Source organism: Molothrus aeneus, chromosome 1 (assembly GCF_037042795.1).
Source record: "Molothrus aeneus isolate 106 chromosome 1, BPBGC_Maene_1.0, whole genome shotgun sequence".
NCBI classification, from domain to species: domain Eukaryota; kingdom Metazoa; phylum Chordata; class Aves; order Passeriformes; family Icteridae; genus Molothrus; species Molothrus aeneus.
Window position 1 is genome coordinate 149,351,021 of NC_089646.1, and position 16,008 is coordinate 149,367,028.

At 41.0% G+C, this 16,008-nt stretch overlaps 1 protein-coding gene across 1 annotated transcript in view; it reads right to left on the minus strand.

Moving 5' to 3' along the window:
• Positions 1-239: 239 nt before the first annotated feature.
• AGO2 (argonaute RISC catalytic component 2) overlaps positions 240-16,008 on the minus strand; it is a 47,122-nt gene continuing 31,353 nt past the window's right edge. Inside the window, exons 8-19 of the mRNA XM_066548500.1 lie at positions 15,585-15,732; positions 15,269-15,388; positions 15,012-15,134; positions 12,961-13,094; positions 10,495-10,679; positions 8,516-8,675; positions 5,810-5,900; positions 4,138-4,332; positions 2,843-2,977; positions 1,988-2,089; positions 1,448-1,647; positions 240-830 (exon numbers count right to left, since the gene is read on the minus strand). Coding sequence (XP_066404597.1) covers positions 722-830; positions 1,448-1,647; positions 1,988-2,089; positions 2,843-2,977; positions 4,138-4,332; positions 5,810-5,900; positions 8,516-8,675; positions 10,495-10,679; positions 12,961-13,094; positions 15,012-15,134; positions 15,269-15,388; positions 15,585-15,732 — 1,702 coding nt within the window. The 3' untranslated portion in view covers positions 240-721. The remainder of the gene's footprint in view (positions 831-1,447; positions 1,648-1,987; positions 2,090-2,842; positions 2,978-4,137; positions 4,333-5,809; positions 5,901-8,515; positions 8,676-10,494; positions 10,680-12,960; positions 13,095-15,011; positions 15,135-15,268; positions 15,389-15,584; positions 15,733-16,008) is intronic.

Here is a 16,008-nt window from a genome sequence, read left to right on the forward strand (position 1 = left end):
GTACAGGTTTACTCTTTTTTTTTAAGTTTATCTTTAGTCTACGAAAAACATTTTAAAATGCAGCACAATAAAAAACATTCAAGAACAAGCTTCAGAAAATACATTTGTCCTTAGACACACAGAGAATAATCTGAGAATAATCTTTATAAGACAATTAGAAACCAGAATTTTGTCACACTCTTATTTTGAAAATAAAAATTTTGTAAATGCATCTAGAATAATCAAGGCTTCATAAATACTCAAAAAATGCTTTGCTTTCCTTTCCTTTGTACTAAAAGCTGATTCACAGCGTTTTAGCTCATCAAACCTTAGTAAGAATTAGATCTTTCCAAATTATCAAAAGCAACTCAATGAACAGCAAACTGAATGAGGAGTTTTGTGGGTTGGGTTGTTGGTTTGGTTTTTTTGCTTTTCTTCCCTAAGCCCTGAGATTGCAGCTCTTGATTTAATTATAAAATCTGGGTCTGTTTTATACCAAGCAGCTCAGAGATTTTTGGCAAACCACATTTCCGACAACAGTGGGGTTTGGTACAAGAACGCAGTTTGTGATCAAGTCTGAAATTCTGGATGGAAGGCTTCCTTGCAAATGGGAAAGAAAGGAATAAAGATGCATCACTCATTGCTGGCCATCCCTGGGCTGGGGCATCTGTTGGTCTAAGTGCAGCTGGTCTGGTGTGAATCCAACTCTGCCTTGTCCGGAGCCGCTGAGCATTAAAAGACGTCAAGCAAAGTACATCGTGCGCAGCGTGTCCTGGTGCACCTGGACTGCCTTAGCAAGTGCTTGGTGGTCTCTGCCGTTGCTCTGGCCAGAAGTGTGGCTTCCTTCAGCACTGAAAGAGAAGGGAGGGGGGAAAACAAAAACCAACAGGTTGGGGGGGAAGAGAAACCCTACTGTCGTCCTGTTTTTTTAAGATTTTCTAAGCCTTCTGATGTTTACATTCTTGTAACAAAGTTTCTCACACACTTTCTGTAAATAACTCATTGTTTTGCATTCTTTTATGGAGGAGGAGAAATTTGATGGACTGTTGGTTTGTCCAGGGTCATTGGAGAGGTGGCACTTTCACCCTCCAATCCACTGTCACTTTTGGAAATCTATAAATGTTGGGAGTCAGAAAATAAACTCCACTTTTTTCACCTTGAGAGCAGCAGTGTGTGTGTGTTGTGTTGTTTCGTGTCCTACAGTGACACCCTATTTAATCTGCCTCTCCTGGAACTTGTTTCTGTATCATTACTTTCTTCTGAACAGAATAAGGGTAATTAATGTTTGACCAAAGCACCACTGAGGTTCTGAAACAGCACGTACAGGAACATCTTCTGCTTTGTTTCAACAGCAAAATTCAGCAGTGAGAGCGAATCCATCCTCCAACTGCTGAGGACACCACTGATCCCAGAATTAACAAGCCCCACTGCCTTCCAATTCTGCAAAAGTGCAAAACTCTGAACTCACCTATCGTGCTCCTTATCCACCAGATGGTACCTGGCTCTGAAGGCCACCAGGTGAGCGTAGTAGGCGGGGGCAGGGATGGAGACGGAGCGCGTGCAACGCACGTAGGTGTGGCACAGCTGGTAGGTGAGGATCTGCAGCTCGTCCGACGAGAAGCGATTGTCATCCCACAGCACGTGGTAGTGAGAGGGTCTGCTTGTTCCCTGGAGCCAGAGCACACAGCTCATCAGCACTCCCAAACATCTCCTGAGCTTCCAGCCTCTGCTGGGAACTGCAGCCAAATGGCTGCTTCCTCAAAAACCACAGGCAGCAGCTCTGCACATTGCAGCTGGTTTTTCCTTTAGAAGGTAAACAACCTCCTTCCTTGCTGCCTATCAAAATCATCCTTTCCCTTTTTTGATAGGGCTGTGTTTCTCAAAATTTCACCTCTGAAATGTACTTTCATCTTGAAAACCTCAGATCTGACAAAAAGCCATCTGATAAAGTAACCTCAGTACAAACATTAACAGTTAAAGAGTTAGCATGCCACACAAAATGTCTTACCTGAATCCCAGCATGACTGCACAGGTAGAAGTCAAACTCTGAGGGGTGGGTGATTTTTGTGTCCACTGTGGTACCAGCTGGAATGTTTCCACTTTTTCCGACCTGTGTAAACAGGAAATGCAAAGACACTGAGGCACAACACAAAGGGGTTTTTTATTTTCAACTGTGTAGCCAGGAAAACAAGCAGAAGAAAAAGATCTATAAAAGCAGAAAGTGAAGAAGAATGTGCAAAACTGAAATTTTGTTCCAACTGAACATCTGCAGTGTCTCTACTATGGAGAAAGAAAAAAAGAGACAAGCTGCAAAATCATCTTAGAAATTACCTAAAAAGATTTGGTTTTCTGAAGAATGTAAAAAGAGGTTCCTGCAACTGTGTTGTGAAATTCTTTTCACCTTCCCACTCCAGGACAGGAGTAACTTTTCCTGCTTACACCTGCAAGGGGACAGTCCTTCCTTGTCAGACAGGCCACCTCTTCCCTCAAAATCTCTTCAAAGCAGAATGTCAAAATACTCTTTACTTTCAAAGAATTTAACATCTGTAACCACAGCATTTATTAACATAACAACCACCTTCATGTCAGCTTTGGGAGTTAATAATTATTGCCTTGAAGCCTGGTGGGGTCCAAGTGCTCTCGCAGAGAAGCCTGACAGAAGGAAAAAGAACATGGAAAGCCCAGTCTTTGCCATGAGGAACTCTCCATTCTCATCAACAGCTCTTGAAGAGTTTCCTCTTGACACAGAAAATACCAAAAATCAAATTGGAGAGTCTGATCTCCACCCAGAGAGTACCACAAATGAACAGGAATTGGTGACTTGGCTGCCCAGTGGAGCTTTGGGGTCCCAAGCAGAACGTACCCGTTCGTTTTTATCCGTGCAGAAGAGTCTGGTGTGGTGCCTTTTCTGCACCACTATAAATGTGATGCCAGGCTGATAATCCTTCTCCAGTTTAATGCAAGCCTCCCTGATAGCCAGCAGCTCGTGGTGGAGAACCTGAGCCACACACAGAGAGAGGTGGGATCAACATGAACCATTGCCATCATACAAATTCCTCTTCTTTATCTACAGATGTCTTTTATCTATCCACAGATAATTTATCATGTTCCTTCTTGCACTGTTACTCAGAGTAGTGAGATGTCAAAGCTTTCAGGACCAAATCTTAATTTCTTCCCCTGATGAGGGCAAATTACATCAGCAGTTTCCTGAGCCAGGAGAGAGCTGCTTCCAGATTTGTTCAGCTCCAAGCATGAGGCTCGGACTAACAACCTGCATGTCAAAATCTCTTTAACTATCAAATACAAATGAACATTTAATTAGGCTGCTGAATACAACAGACTAATTATTTTTCAGACTAGAACAAGGGATAAAATCCACAAGTGCTCAGCTGCTCTTTCCCAGCTTTGTACAGTTCCATGCAGGGCTACAGACATCAATAATAAAGAAAGTGGAACAAACCAAAAAACAACTATTTAGTCTGTGGGTTAATTGTACATGAAAACTTCAGTGAAAACCAGTACCAATTGAAAAGAGAATATATCAAAAGTTCATACAGAGATTATTTTATCAATTCAAGTTTAGCAAATGACCTTTCCTCTTTTCCCTCTAGATTTTGAGAAGCCGACTCAATTCTGAATCTTTTATTTACATACATAAATACTGGAAAGAAAAGTGTATATAAATGTCTTTAAAATATATAGAAAAATATTTCATAAAATATGGCACTAACAAGCAAACAAAATAAATATGGGAGGATGAGTTTTATCAGAATAAAAATGACTGTGACAATCCAGTATTTATTAATCCTGTATTAAAAAAATATATAATTATTTTTTACTACCCAGTTTCTATGGGATACAGTCTGACTAATATATCCTAAATAGGAAACAGATGTGGAACATAACTTGAGTGCTAAAACTACACTTTTCACTTATAATTCTGTCAGGGAAAATATTTAAAGGGGAAAAAGTACTTTCAAAAGCACAAGAAAAGTATGCAAACACTTCTGCTTGCTGGGTTAGAACCCAACAAATTTGTTGAGGGAAGATTTGTTGAGGTTATACTTCTTGTAACTCCAACCACACAGAGGTGGAATTTTAAAATTCCATTACTACCACGAAACTACACAATGAGAATTTCAAGAAGACAAAGATCACCTGTTGGAACTGCCCCTCAGAAACACCATCCCTGTAGAAGATGATTCGAGTTGGTTTGAACCTGGTTGATTTGTAGAACTGGATCAGCAGCTCCCTGACCATGGCAGCCAGGTCCTGGATGATTTCCTGGCGGTGCTGCTGCACCCGCACCGTGGCACAGTAACGGTTGGGATGAGCATCCATGCTTCCTACAACCTGGAAAAAATGCTTGGCATCAAACCAGGGAGCACTTAAATAAAGGTTATTTCATGGGATAACTGCACTGTCTTGAACACTGAGTGGTTGGCCTGGCAAAGATGTATTTGAAATTCAAATGTGCTTGGAAACAGCTCTGGGTTTAGTCCACCTGTGGCAGCACACCCTGCTGAAAGAGAAAACTTGTTTGAAATCTAAAAGACTCATTTCCTGCTTGCACTTACAGGCACTTAAAAACTCAAATACAGTTTGGAGCACTTTGGAGCACAGTGACACCATGAAGCCATTATGATGGTTCAGACTGCTGCATGGGAGTTGGAACTGTGGGACACCAAGCCTGTTTTTGGATCCATCAAACTGAAATGGTGATGGACCACAGAAATATCCACACCCTTTACAGAGGGAAGGGATTTTTCTGTTAATGAAACATTAACATCTATATGCTGTAGAAGTGGCATGAGACTTAAAAACAAACAAACAAAAAACCCAAAGAAGCAAACACATCTCTGTCACCATCATATCTTCTGAAAAATCCCCTTGCCCAGGATTCTCTCCTGGGAAACTGAGAAGCCTCAGAGAAAAAAGGAAAACAATATGATCTCATATGCTCCTCCTGTGTTTTGCTGCTTTGGAATGTGGTTGGAGATTGTTTATCCAACAGGTGAATTGTTTGTACTTATTGGCCAATGACAGCCAAACTGTGTTGGACTCTGGAGGAGAGAGTCACGAGTTTTTCTTAGTTTTTCTTTTTTAGCCTTCTGTAAGTATCCTCTATTCTTTAGTATGGTTTTAGTATAGTATTCTTTAATATAATATAGTAACATAATAAATTAGCCTTCTAAGAACATGGAGTCAGATTCATCCTTCCTCCCCTTGACAAGGGTCCCAGAAAATACCAAACATCTCCACCTGGTTTTCCCTGGACACACAGGTGTAACTTTTTAAAACAGATACATAACATCACCAAAGAACTTCATTATTAAACAATTCTGAGCAGCCACTACATGTGTCTGACATAATACAAGCTAAAGATCACTCCCTGTATTTCAGAAGTACATTTCCAAGAGATTACTGCACATTTTGTGTTTTCTGGAAGCCTGAGTCCCCAGAAACCACAGCTGAGCAAGCCTAGTTCCCTATCAGTAATGAAGAAATTCTGAACATTTCTAAGTGCTGAAGAAGCAGATTTAAGCATGCACTAGCTCATTATCAGGCTGCTAATAAATATCAGCTCCCAGAAAAGCTCCTCTGTGTATCAGCAACTCAGGCATTTTACAAGCTAATACACACATTTAAGTAATTAGCATCAGAGCAAGCTTTCTGAAGTTTCAATAAATTCCTGCAGAAAAATAATTTATAATGCTATAATTAGGCAATCAGAAGCAATGGACCACAAAAGGATTGAAAGCAATACAATGCATTGGAGCTGAGCAGCAGGAGGGAGCTGGGGGGAAAGAGCAGGACACAATTTACTCACTGCAGCAATGGAAGGCTTCTTCCCATCCCCAGCTGGAGGGTGAGTTACATCTGCACCAAGGAATATGACAGGCTGTTGGAATACTGGGGGTCTGGCAAAGAGAAGGCAAATTTGTAAAAGCAGCAAGATTTATGCTTATTAAAGCACATTAAAACTCAAATAAACAGCACTCTGTACTCCTGCAGTGAATTCATCAACAACTGGCACTTGATCAGAGTTGGTCACTTGTTCTGTGGCAGGAATTAAAAATCCTGATTAAGGTTCTCATGCTAAATACTTAGGCAGATTTTTAAAGCAGAGGTAATTGTTGCTCTTAATTAAAAATTAGTTTTAAAATATATCTAGCTTTTTATAACTTGAAGAATTGCAGTTTTAATCAACTGGACCACAGAAAGGAGTAAAAGTTAAACCCTTAGTAACAAATGGCATCTGAGAAACATAAATAAGTATGCACATATGCAGATGCCATGAAAAAATATATTTTTCCTAATAAAAAACAGTCTTAGTAAGGAAGTCCAAAAATAGTAGATATCAAAGTTATTACTTGCAAAGTGTATTTTTTTTTAATTGAGCTTGAAAGTTTTACACAAATTGTTAGGTTAAGATATTAAACCACTGCCCCAAGAGAGGAACACCAGAGCACTACAACACAGGTTTTAAACTTCAACTCTATTCCTTAATAAAACCATTTCAAACAAATCTTGGGCCATAATTTCTTTGTGGGGGAATGATGTAATGGTTAAGAAGATTAATTAAACTGTTTGCAGACCTTCTTTAAAAGAAATGGGATGGTGATGCTGGGGGTTAGACTTTTTTTGTTTTTTTCTTGAGTTGTTTTTTTTCCCTCTCAGAGAATTTTCTTCCCATTTACTGCCTAAGAGATGATGAATGGACTCTACTTAAGAGTAAAATAGCTGGGTGTCCTGGAATTCTGTTAATTTTTTGTTGTCTGGGTTTTGTTATTGCTGCTATTGTTGCTTTTTTGTCTACATACATATAAATATTTTTTTTCCTAGTAAAAAACGGTTATTCCTTTACCCACATCTCTGCTTGAAAGCCCCCAAAGTTACAATAGTTTGGAGGGAGGGAGTCATCTTTTCCACTCCAGGAAGATTCCCACCTTCCTTGGCAGACACCTGTCTCCTAACCCAGCACAGTTTTTGGTGCCCAATGTTGGGCTTCAAGGCATTGAGAGGAAATGGTGAAAAAGGAATAATATTTTCTGGGTAACCTAATTTTGTGTGCTGAACACAGAAACCTCCTTAGGCACCACGTGGTCTAACTGACCCTGGTTTGGCTGGCACATGGTTGTGGCTACATTTTGTGCTGCCATTTGCAGCTCCTTATTTCAACATGGATCCTATGACTTAGGCTACTGTGGCTGTTACCCAGTTTGCACAGCAGGTCAATGAGGGGAGCAATTCCTGAATTTAAACTTCCTCTGGAATGTGGACACGTGGCTGTACAACTATCACAGGCTGAGTTCATGTCTGGGGGCTTTCATCAATAATGGTGCCCATTGTGAGGAAGCACTACAGGGGGGAGTTTTTCCTCAATCCTTCACCCATTTCTTTGCATGTACCCCAGCACCTTTCAAAAGGTTCAGATTTTTTTTTTCTAGATGCTGATATCATACAATGGCTGCTGTTGCTGATAGGCCTAATCTATGTAGGATTTAGAGATAACCACCCTGATATCCATCCCAGAGAGCAGGGATGGTGCCCAGGAGCAGGGAGCTCTGCCCCACAGCCTGGCCCTGCCCCACTGCCCATCTCAGGAATGAAGCACCCACACTGGATGGGGTCTGGGAGGACATAGGCTGGGTGCTGAGGGAATTCTGTTCCCCAGCTGATGGGAAGCCCTCTCTCTCCCTGCCTCAAAGAGGGAAAGTCTGATAGTGCAGCTGTGGAAACCAGAGACACTCCAGCTGTCCAGGATCCAGCTGAACCATCCCTGACCCAGGCATTGATCAGGTGTTTGTAAGGAAGCCACTGCCCTTCCTTCTCTGGAAACAGCTTTTAATGAGTGTAAGAGAGAGATTGTTCAGAGACAAAGCAGGATCACATCACAGAATGCACTGCAGACCACTGAGGATGGGATCCAACAGAGAAGTGCCAGTACTGGAGGTACTTTTTGGGAGGGATGGACAGCACAGTAACAACCATGACAAGGTCAGGTGCACAGGGCAAATGTTGTGAGCCTGGCACATCCAGGGCCACCCCAGTACTCCACCTTCATGGCAACACTGAATGTGGAGAGACAGTGGGTTCCACAGCCAGCAAAATCAGGAATTTTGAGAGCACAGTCCATGGCACAATGCAAGCTTATGTCTCCATGGGTAAGAGTCTCAAAGAGAAGAATGTTGACCAAAAGAAAAGGCATTACTGTTCCAGGTGGTCTCTATTTGTTTTAGAAAACTCAGGGCAAATGGAATATTAGAGATTTTTCATTCTAATGGCAGTTGTGTACTTCAATGGCCAGATCATAAAACAATACTTTTATTACAAATTTCAACAGAAACAAGTATTCCTCTCTTGTCTTCATAACCTAACTTCTGCAGGACTATTTATTAGAAGCCAGAAGAGTTTGTCTGAAGAGTCACTTAAGCTGCAGTGCTATGGCTGCAGATAAAAGCTCCCAGTTATCTCAGCATGTCTCACTTTCTCTTTGCAATACAAAAACCTCTTCCCCTTTGAAAGAACTTACCTTCCCTGTGGCAGTAGAATGTTATTTACACCTCCTAATTTGACATTTATTTTTAAGCAGAGGTTGGACAGAGTTTGTGGTGTTGTTCTTTGGACGTTTTTCATCTGCACACACTGAGTGGCCATTCCCAGCACTGTGTCCCCAACGCGCTTCACCTCCGCTGCAGAGGAGAAAAAAAAGATTTGCAAATTGCAAATCAAACCATGGAGGAGACTTGAATTTAACTACAGTTAACTACACTTAGAGTTTCAGCAAAGTGGGGCTCAAGCTTAAAGGAATACAATGCAACTTCACCCCAAACCTACCCAGCCTCCAGAACCGCCCCCAGTTCTGCTCTGCTCCACCTAACCAGTCCTAAATGCAATAATTAAAGGCACTGCTGGCTTATATTAACTAAGAATTTTTAAAATTCATTCTTATTTTTCAATTGTAGCATTATATCATCAGCTTTGGCTAATGATGTGGGCAATGTGGATAATATTAGGATATTTAGCACTTGGTGCATTATTAAACACTGGAATAGTAAAACAAACCTAGCAATAAAGTGCTCAGCAATATTCAGCCAAGCAGTTTATCAATTCTTCACTGATAGGAAGATGCAAGTTCATCACTTGCATAGCAAAGTGGCCAGCTTAGCAGACAATGGTGCATAAAAACTCCAAGAAACTCATGAAGTACTGTACAATTCCAATAGTTAAATCAAATCCTATTGTTAACAACAAAATTGAGACTTGAAGGCTTTCAGAGACCCACATACTCTTACACTCAGGGAAGAAATTTAGGCTCCAGGACTGATAAACAGAGAAAATGAACCCCCCTTTTTGGCAACAGGAAAGAGCAGGGTGGGAAGAAAAGACAAGACTGTGGGTATAGGAAGGTGCAGGGTATGGAAGAGCATAGGGAGAAAATAAGGAGAGATGATTAGAGGGAGCAGAAATAACTATAATTAAAGATAATGACAAAGAAAGAAGATCAGAGTGGTACCACATCCTCTCAGTGGTTAAGTAGAGGAAAAGAATTCCCTTTTAAAGCCAAACAGGAATAGTAAAAATGTCATTTTGCACCAAATTTCTATTGTACAAATTAGAGATGAGCCACTTCCTTTGCAGCTGAATTCAAGGGGGGAAAAAGTACTATTTCCTTAAGGTTCCTTGCTTAATCTCTTTTCATCTTGTAAGAGATTTAATATTAAAGTTGGAAAATTATTTTGTGCTATATTAACATGGTGAGGGCTGGGATAAAACAAATCTGCAGCTGCTTGGTAGATCTGATCCACCAGAGAAGAGTCCACATACCTGTGGGAGGAAAATAATGGCTGCTGCTCCAGCTGGGCAAGGTTAGTGAAAAAGGAGGGAGGCAGGACTGGAAAAAAGCAGTCCTGCCTATAGGAAGAGCTGGAAAATGCATGGTTTATGTAAAACATACTAAAACCCATGGGGTTTATGCACCAATTGTCACTGTTTCCAAAAAAAACGTTTAGTTTGCTGAATTTTCACTTTCTGTGCACCTGTATCCTTGCAACCGGAGTTAAAAATTGAAATTAAAAAAAAATAGACAGAAATCTCCTTCACTCAACATTTTTTGCCAAAGGAGATTGTTTGAGTGACCAATGTGTTCTAAAAGCTAAAAGAGTTCTTGAAGTCCTTGAAGTCATTGGAATTTTCAGCACACAAGTTTTATTAAGCATGTTATAATCCACTGCCTATCAATGCCAATCTCACCAAACTTGTGCTGGCTTTCTCAAATGCAATCAGCAGGGAAAATGGCAAAAACAAATTAAAAGCACAGAGAACATACTGAAAATACTTAGGCCTTAATATAAAACATCACACAGCACAAGAAAAATAGTAAAATTAATTTACAGCCCAGTCCCTAACTGGAATTTATAGAGATAAACCAGCATGAAACCTCTCTCCTTTGGACAGCTGACAAAAACCACACAAAACTGTGACTGAGATGCACCATTTCCACTCACTGACCATAGACTGGTGTTTTTCCTGGCAAAATGACCACGACCAGCTGCAGCCCAGTGTAAGTGTTCTTGAGGTGTCTGAACATGGGCTCCACGCTATCGGCTCCCTGGGCGTATTTACAGAAGCAGGGCTGCCCCTGGATTGGCATCCCAGCATCCCTGGAAATCTTCCTCAGCTGCTCTGTGAAGGACCTGGGCAAGGCACAGAAATACATGAAATTATCAGCCAGTCAAAACCCATCTTGATTTTTGAGCTTATTTTTAATGGAACAATCCTGTTAAACTTGCAGAGTTGTGTTGTCCAAAAACTTGGGAATTTAACTCCATGTACATCTTTAACTGACAAATGCCTGTGTAGTCATTGAAGGCAAGACAGGAAATATGCTGTATAAATAACACCATTAATGAAAAAAAACTCATTTCCAAAGCAAATTCTACCTTATTTCTATGGGAAATAGGATAAAATACTTTTTGCAATAATGACAATTTGGCACAGCCTGGTCTAACATAATTCCATGTTACCACCAGAGAAAAGGCTGGAGTTATTCCTTTTTTTCCTCATGATGAAAACAATCAACAAAAATTACCAGCAATTGTCTCAGTGAATTGCTTTAGCATCCATAATAATGCACAATTTCACAGATACCAGAGAAAATGTGTGTCCAGAGGTGAAGGCAAACCTTCCCCTAGGCTGGTGAAAAAAAATCACCCTTTGATGGAACTGGTCAGATATGGAGACAACCAAATTTCCTCAGAGGCTTCCACCTGAGAGCCTTTTTAGCTGACTGATAAAAGCCCTTTTTATTAACTTGGAGTGGGTACCCCCCCACAGTTGTCTAAAACATTGCTCATGTCCACCACAGGGTGCCAGGGTATCACTGACTGAGAGGGTGGGAAGATTCAGCTTCTTCCAAACCTGTTGTTAACTTGCATGAATCAGAACAGCTTGGGAGCTCCAGCCCTGCAGCCTGAGGCTCCTTGCAGAAAATGGGTTTGTCCTCTGGAAAAAGAAGCACTCACTACAGCAGAGCCAGTGGCAGAACATCTCCCCATCCCTGGGAGTGTTCAAGGCCAGGCTGGATGAGGCTTGGAGCAACCTGGTCTAGGGGAAGGTGTCCCTGCCCATGGCACAGGGGTTGGAACAAAATGAACTTTAAGGTCCCTTCCAACCCAAACCATTCTGTGATTTCAATGTTCAAGTCTCAAACAAGTCAGGGTTTGAGCCTTTTAAAGTCCATGTGGAAGTACAGTGCCTACAAGGAAAGGTTCTCTCTCTGTTCCCAAGAGGTAGAGCAGGATGATTTTGAAGACTTTTAGAGCATTTGAAGGTGTTTCCTCTGATGAATCAGCAGCATTCGAGTTCCAACTTGATCAACAAGATGTAACAAGAGACCACAAGATGGAAAAGGATGCAGACATTTTCCTGGCTTGAAGCAATGTCCCTTCATGGTAAATACAAACTCATTCTAAGCCATCCAAATAATTTTATTTTGGCTCATTATGTTGAAGACTTCTGTCTATTTCTCAAAACTGAGTAACTTGGCTTACACAGCATTTCCACTAGAAGCAACATCATGGAAGGGAAAGTTCTCTGGCAGCCCAGTTCTTGACATGTGCCTGGAGAGAACAAGTCCCTCCCTTCCTCACACAATGGGCAGTAAAATGACTCCCACTGTCTGCTCATCACTTGTTAGGGAAAAATTCCCAAGTCGTTTAGCAAACCATGTGAAGGAACAGGGCCATGGCAATGCCACTGGTGTGAGCAATCCCTGCCTTGCCTTCACCTCCCAGAGAGCAGCTGAGTCACTGCCAGGGCTGCTCCACTTGTCCATGCATGAAGGGAGAGCAGCTGCACGTGGAAAGAGGGATCAGACATGGATCTGGGCCTGCACACCTTCCCTGAGCCAATGCAGATGTCACTGTAACAAGAGTCTTTGAACAATCCTGTCCCATCCTAAGATAAAGAAACCAAATCTGGAAGTTTCATTCAAACACCTAAAGGCAATAGAACAACCAGTCCTACTTATCTGACAAATACAGCAACTTGCACATTCCAGAAACTCTGAGGAGGAAAAGGTTTTGGACAAAAAAATTCCTTTTAAAGAAATTCTACATGAATAATTCTACGCAGGAAAGGAACCCAAGAGAACACACATGTTAGCTGGCACTCTTGAGAAACACTCAAGTGATAAACACCCATCATTACATCACTTCTGTATCTTAAACCCTATTGCCTCACAGGTCAGAAATCTGCCATAAAGCAGAAATGGCTTTTGTTAAGTCTGATTTGGAGGATTTCCTGATGCTGGCATTGAAATCAGACTGGCATCATTCAAAACACAAAGAGACAGAAGATGTATTGTTGTGTGCTTAACAATTTAACCAAAAAGATGCTCTTAATAAAAGTGAAATCATGACATTTGCATCCTTAATAAATGATAAAATCACCACCTTACACAACAAACACACTTACTTAAGATGAACTTCAGTGCACTGGCGCTGGGGAGCAAAGCAGGCAATTGCCCAAACCTTTATTTCAATTCCAGTGTGAAATTGTTTATTCCTCATGTCCCAGACACCTTGCACTGGTGTAGCAATTGCTTTATTCTGGAAGTGGAAGGTAAAAATTAAACATTAATGCAAAACTTGATTGATGCTAAACAAAAATTAGCTTTGCTTCTCCTTCCCTCCAAGTGGAGGTGATTTGTACTCTCAGGTTGCTCTCTCCCCTGTGCAAACACCCATCCATCTCACAATAATCATTCTATCACTGTAGCAAGACAGCCTCTTAGCCAGGTGAAAAATAAAACTCACACTGTTCATTTTTATTGCTGATCATTGCCTTTGGTTGTATTTATCAGCAGCAAATAGAAATTATGTATGGGAAGTAAGATTCATGCTTGGTATGGAAAGTTAACAAGAATCTGCATTTCTACAGTGACTTTACAACTGCTCAGTGAGCTTTCCAAGGGAAAGTTAATTTAAGTACTATGAATATTTTACACATCACTAAGTAGAGGCAAATAGTGGTTCAATGTCACCCACACAACTCCAGAAAAAATGTGAACAAGCTGAGAAAGGTGATCAGTTATTCAACTTGGACCTGCCCAACACTTTTATTTCTCCCACCAAGCAGATATTACTGGGATGGATTATCTAGAGGACAAGGGATGTAATAAAGCAGCTAAAGTAATTCTGGTGATGTTAATTACCTTAATAAATACTGATAGATGCTTTAGACAAGTTACCATGATGCCTTCCTTCTCACCTAGCAACAACAACTAAAGCTTCTGGGCATTTTTCAGGACACACACATGAATCTGATAATGGATTTTTCAAAGAGTTGTGTGTGCTGAAGGCAGTGCCTCCCCCACTATGACTTTTCAACATTCATCTGCCAGTAAGTTCCCACCAGTTCTGCTGGTGCCAGAATAGCTCATGAAAGCAGTTCCCTCATCAGGGTCAGGCCTGGGGTACCTTAACCTGCCAGGGAAAGGAGGTTTGAACTCATTTGCCTGAGTCACCTGAAGAATTTTAGGCAGGAAACTCAAGATCCTCTTCCATTATGGGTTTGGAGGGACCAGTCTGCTGTGCACAGGGACAGAATTATATTCAGCTGGCAATGCACGATCTGAAGAGATTCATCAAAAGCCTCCACAAATGAAATTATCCTAGTTATTACAGCTTTCAAATTGCAAAAAGTCCCAGTATATAACTGATGGAAAATCCTATTTCTCAAGCTTTTTTTTTAAACAGATATCACAGGAGAAAGATTATGTCAGAAAGGTCATCTGAAAAGCCATTGTAAGATAAAAACCTGAGGGTAAATATTCCAAACAGGAAGAGACAGCTCTGGGGAAAGACTGACAGAGATGATACCTCAAGACAGCTGCCATAAGCACAGTTGCTCCACCCAAAATATTCAAAACCAGCCAGAAGTTCAGGAATATTTCAGCATATTTTCAAATATATACAATGACAATTGAAATAGTCTTTGTTCTTCTCCATACACATTGATTTGAACCACTATTTGCAGGCTGCTTCTTACAACACACAATGAAAGACTGTGCTGTAAAACCTGATGAAAGTAGTTTTATTTTCTTTTATCCTAAATTTGAGGATGAAGTCAACATAAGGCTATTTAAAGACACATATATTTAACTCATTTTACCTGTTTAGAGCTTCGATATGGGCAAGTTCAGCCCTACTAAACTTTGTTCTTTGCTTTCTAATTAAATATAATTTGCACAGTGGTCTTAAGTGACTTGTGTCACAGCAGCAGAGTGTTTAACTGTAAGAGTGTTTGAGGCAAAAAAGGCATTTTGAACCCAGCTTTACTTTCCAAAATAAAACAGCAATCGAAAGAGATGCAAATCAGCCAATACATTTAAGGACTTGGAGAACCTAAAGTCAAATTCTGAACAACGCACCTGTGCCAGCCCTCTGATTGCACACAACACAATTAATTTCAAATAACCACATTACAGAGGCCAGCACAGTCTGTACAGAGGCCACTGGACATACCCTGCCTCCATAGAGGATGGAGGGAGGCTGAAGGACTCTGCCAGTCACATCTGTCATTTCATCCTTGACCATGATCCCAAACTCCCGCACGTAAGGGTCCGTGTTGAAACTGGCGCTCCGCATCTGAAATGATCAAAATGCACAAAACCAAGCTCATCCATAGCCTGTGTGCAGGGCACAAACACATCAGCACCTGCTAAAGGTGAGCAAAATTAAACCCATTCCTACACAGGCCTCCTGTCTGGCACAGCACTCACCAATTTGCTGATCTCTTCCTGCCGGTCCGGGGCTGATCTGGCAGTGGCTCGAATCATAGTGGAAGTTTGATTGTCAGTGAGTTTCTTGATGCATCTTTGTCCTGCCACTATGTTGCACACCTGAAATTTCCCCAAAGAAAGAAAATTAAACACAGTCCAATTCTTTTTTTGGCTCGTGGCCTTTCTTTCACTGATGCACCACTGAATTTCTCAACATTTGGCTGCTCAAAAATCAGCTTGCCAATATTTTAACCCTTTTTCCCTCTGACCCCTTCCCGCAGCCCCAAATTACAGAATTCTCTATGAGTTTACTTGCCTCTAGAGGAAGGTATGTGTGTTTCTGCTCCTGTCCAACTTGTAAACATGGAAGGTGAGGGTAGCGTAAAACTAATTTATGCCTGTCCTTAAAATACTGAGCTACAGTGCATTCAACTGTTTGTCCATTCTCCTGCTGAAGTGGGAATCTGTTGGAATGCAAACATGGAAAGCAGCTATTACTTCATGCAAAATGCTTCCCCCACAGCTCCTCAGTACATTTCTTGGCACAAGTTAAGCTTATTGAAGGAGGATGAAACAGAGCCCAAACAATTAAAAACCAGATTCAGATACTGATCAGTTATCTTCTTGTAAAAAAGCTCCTATCAGTTTTGTTCCTTATATTGCTTCCTTAAAAATGGGAATCACTGTCTCCATATTCAAGTTATCTGTAAATTTCCAGCTGGTAGTTAAACTTTTTTTCC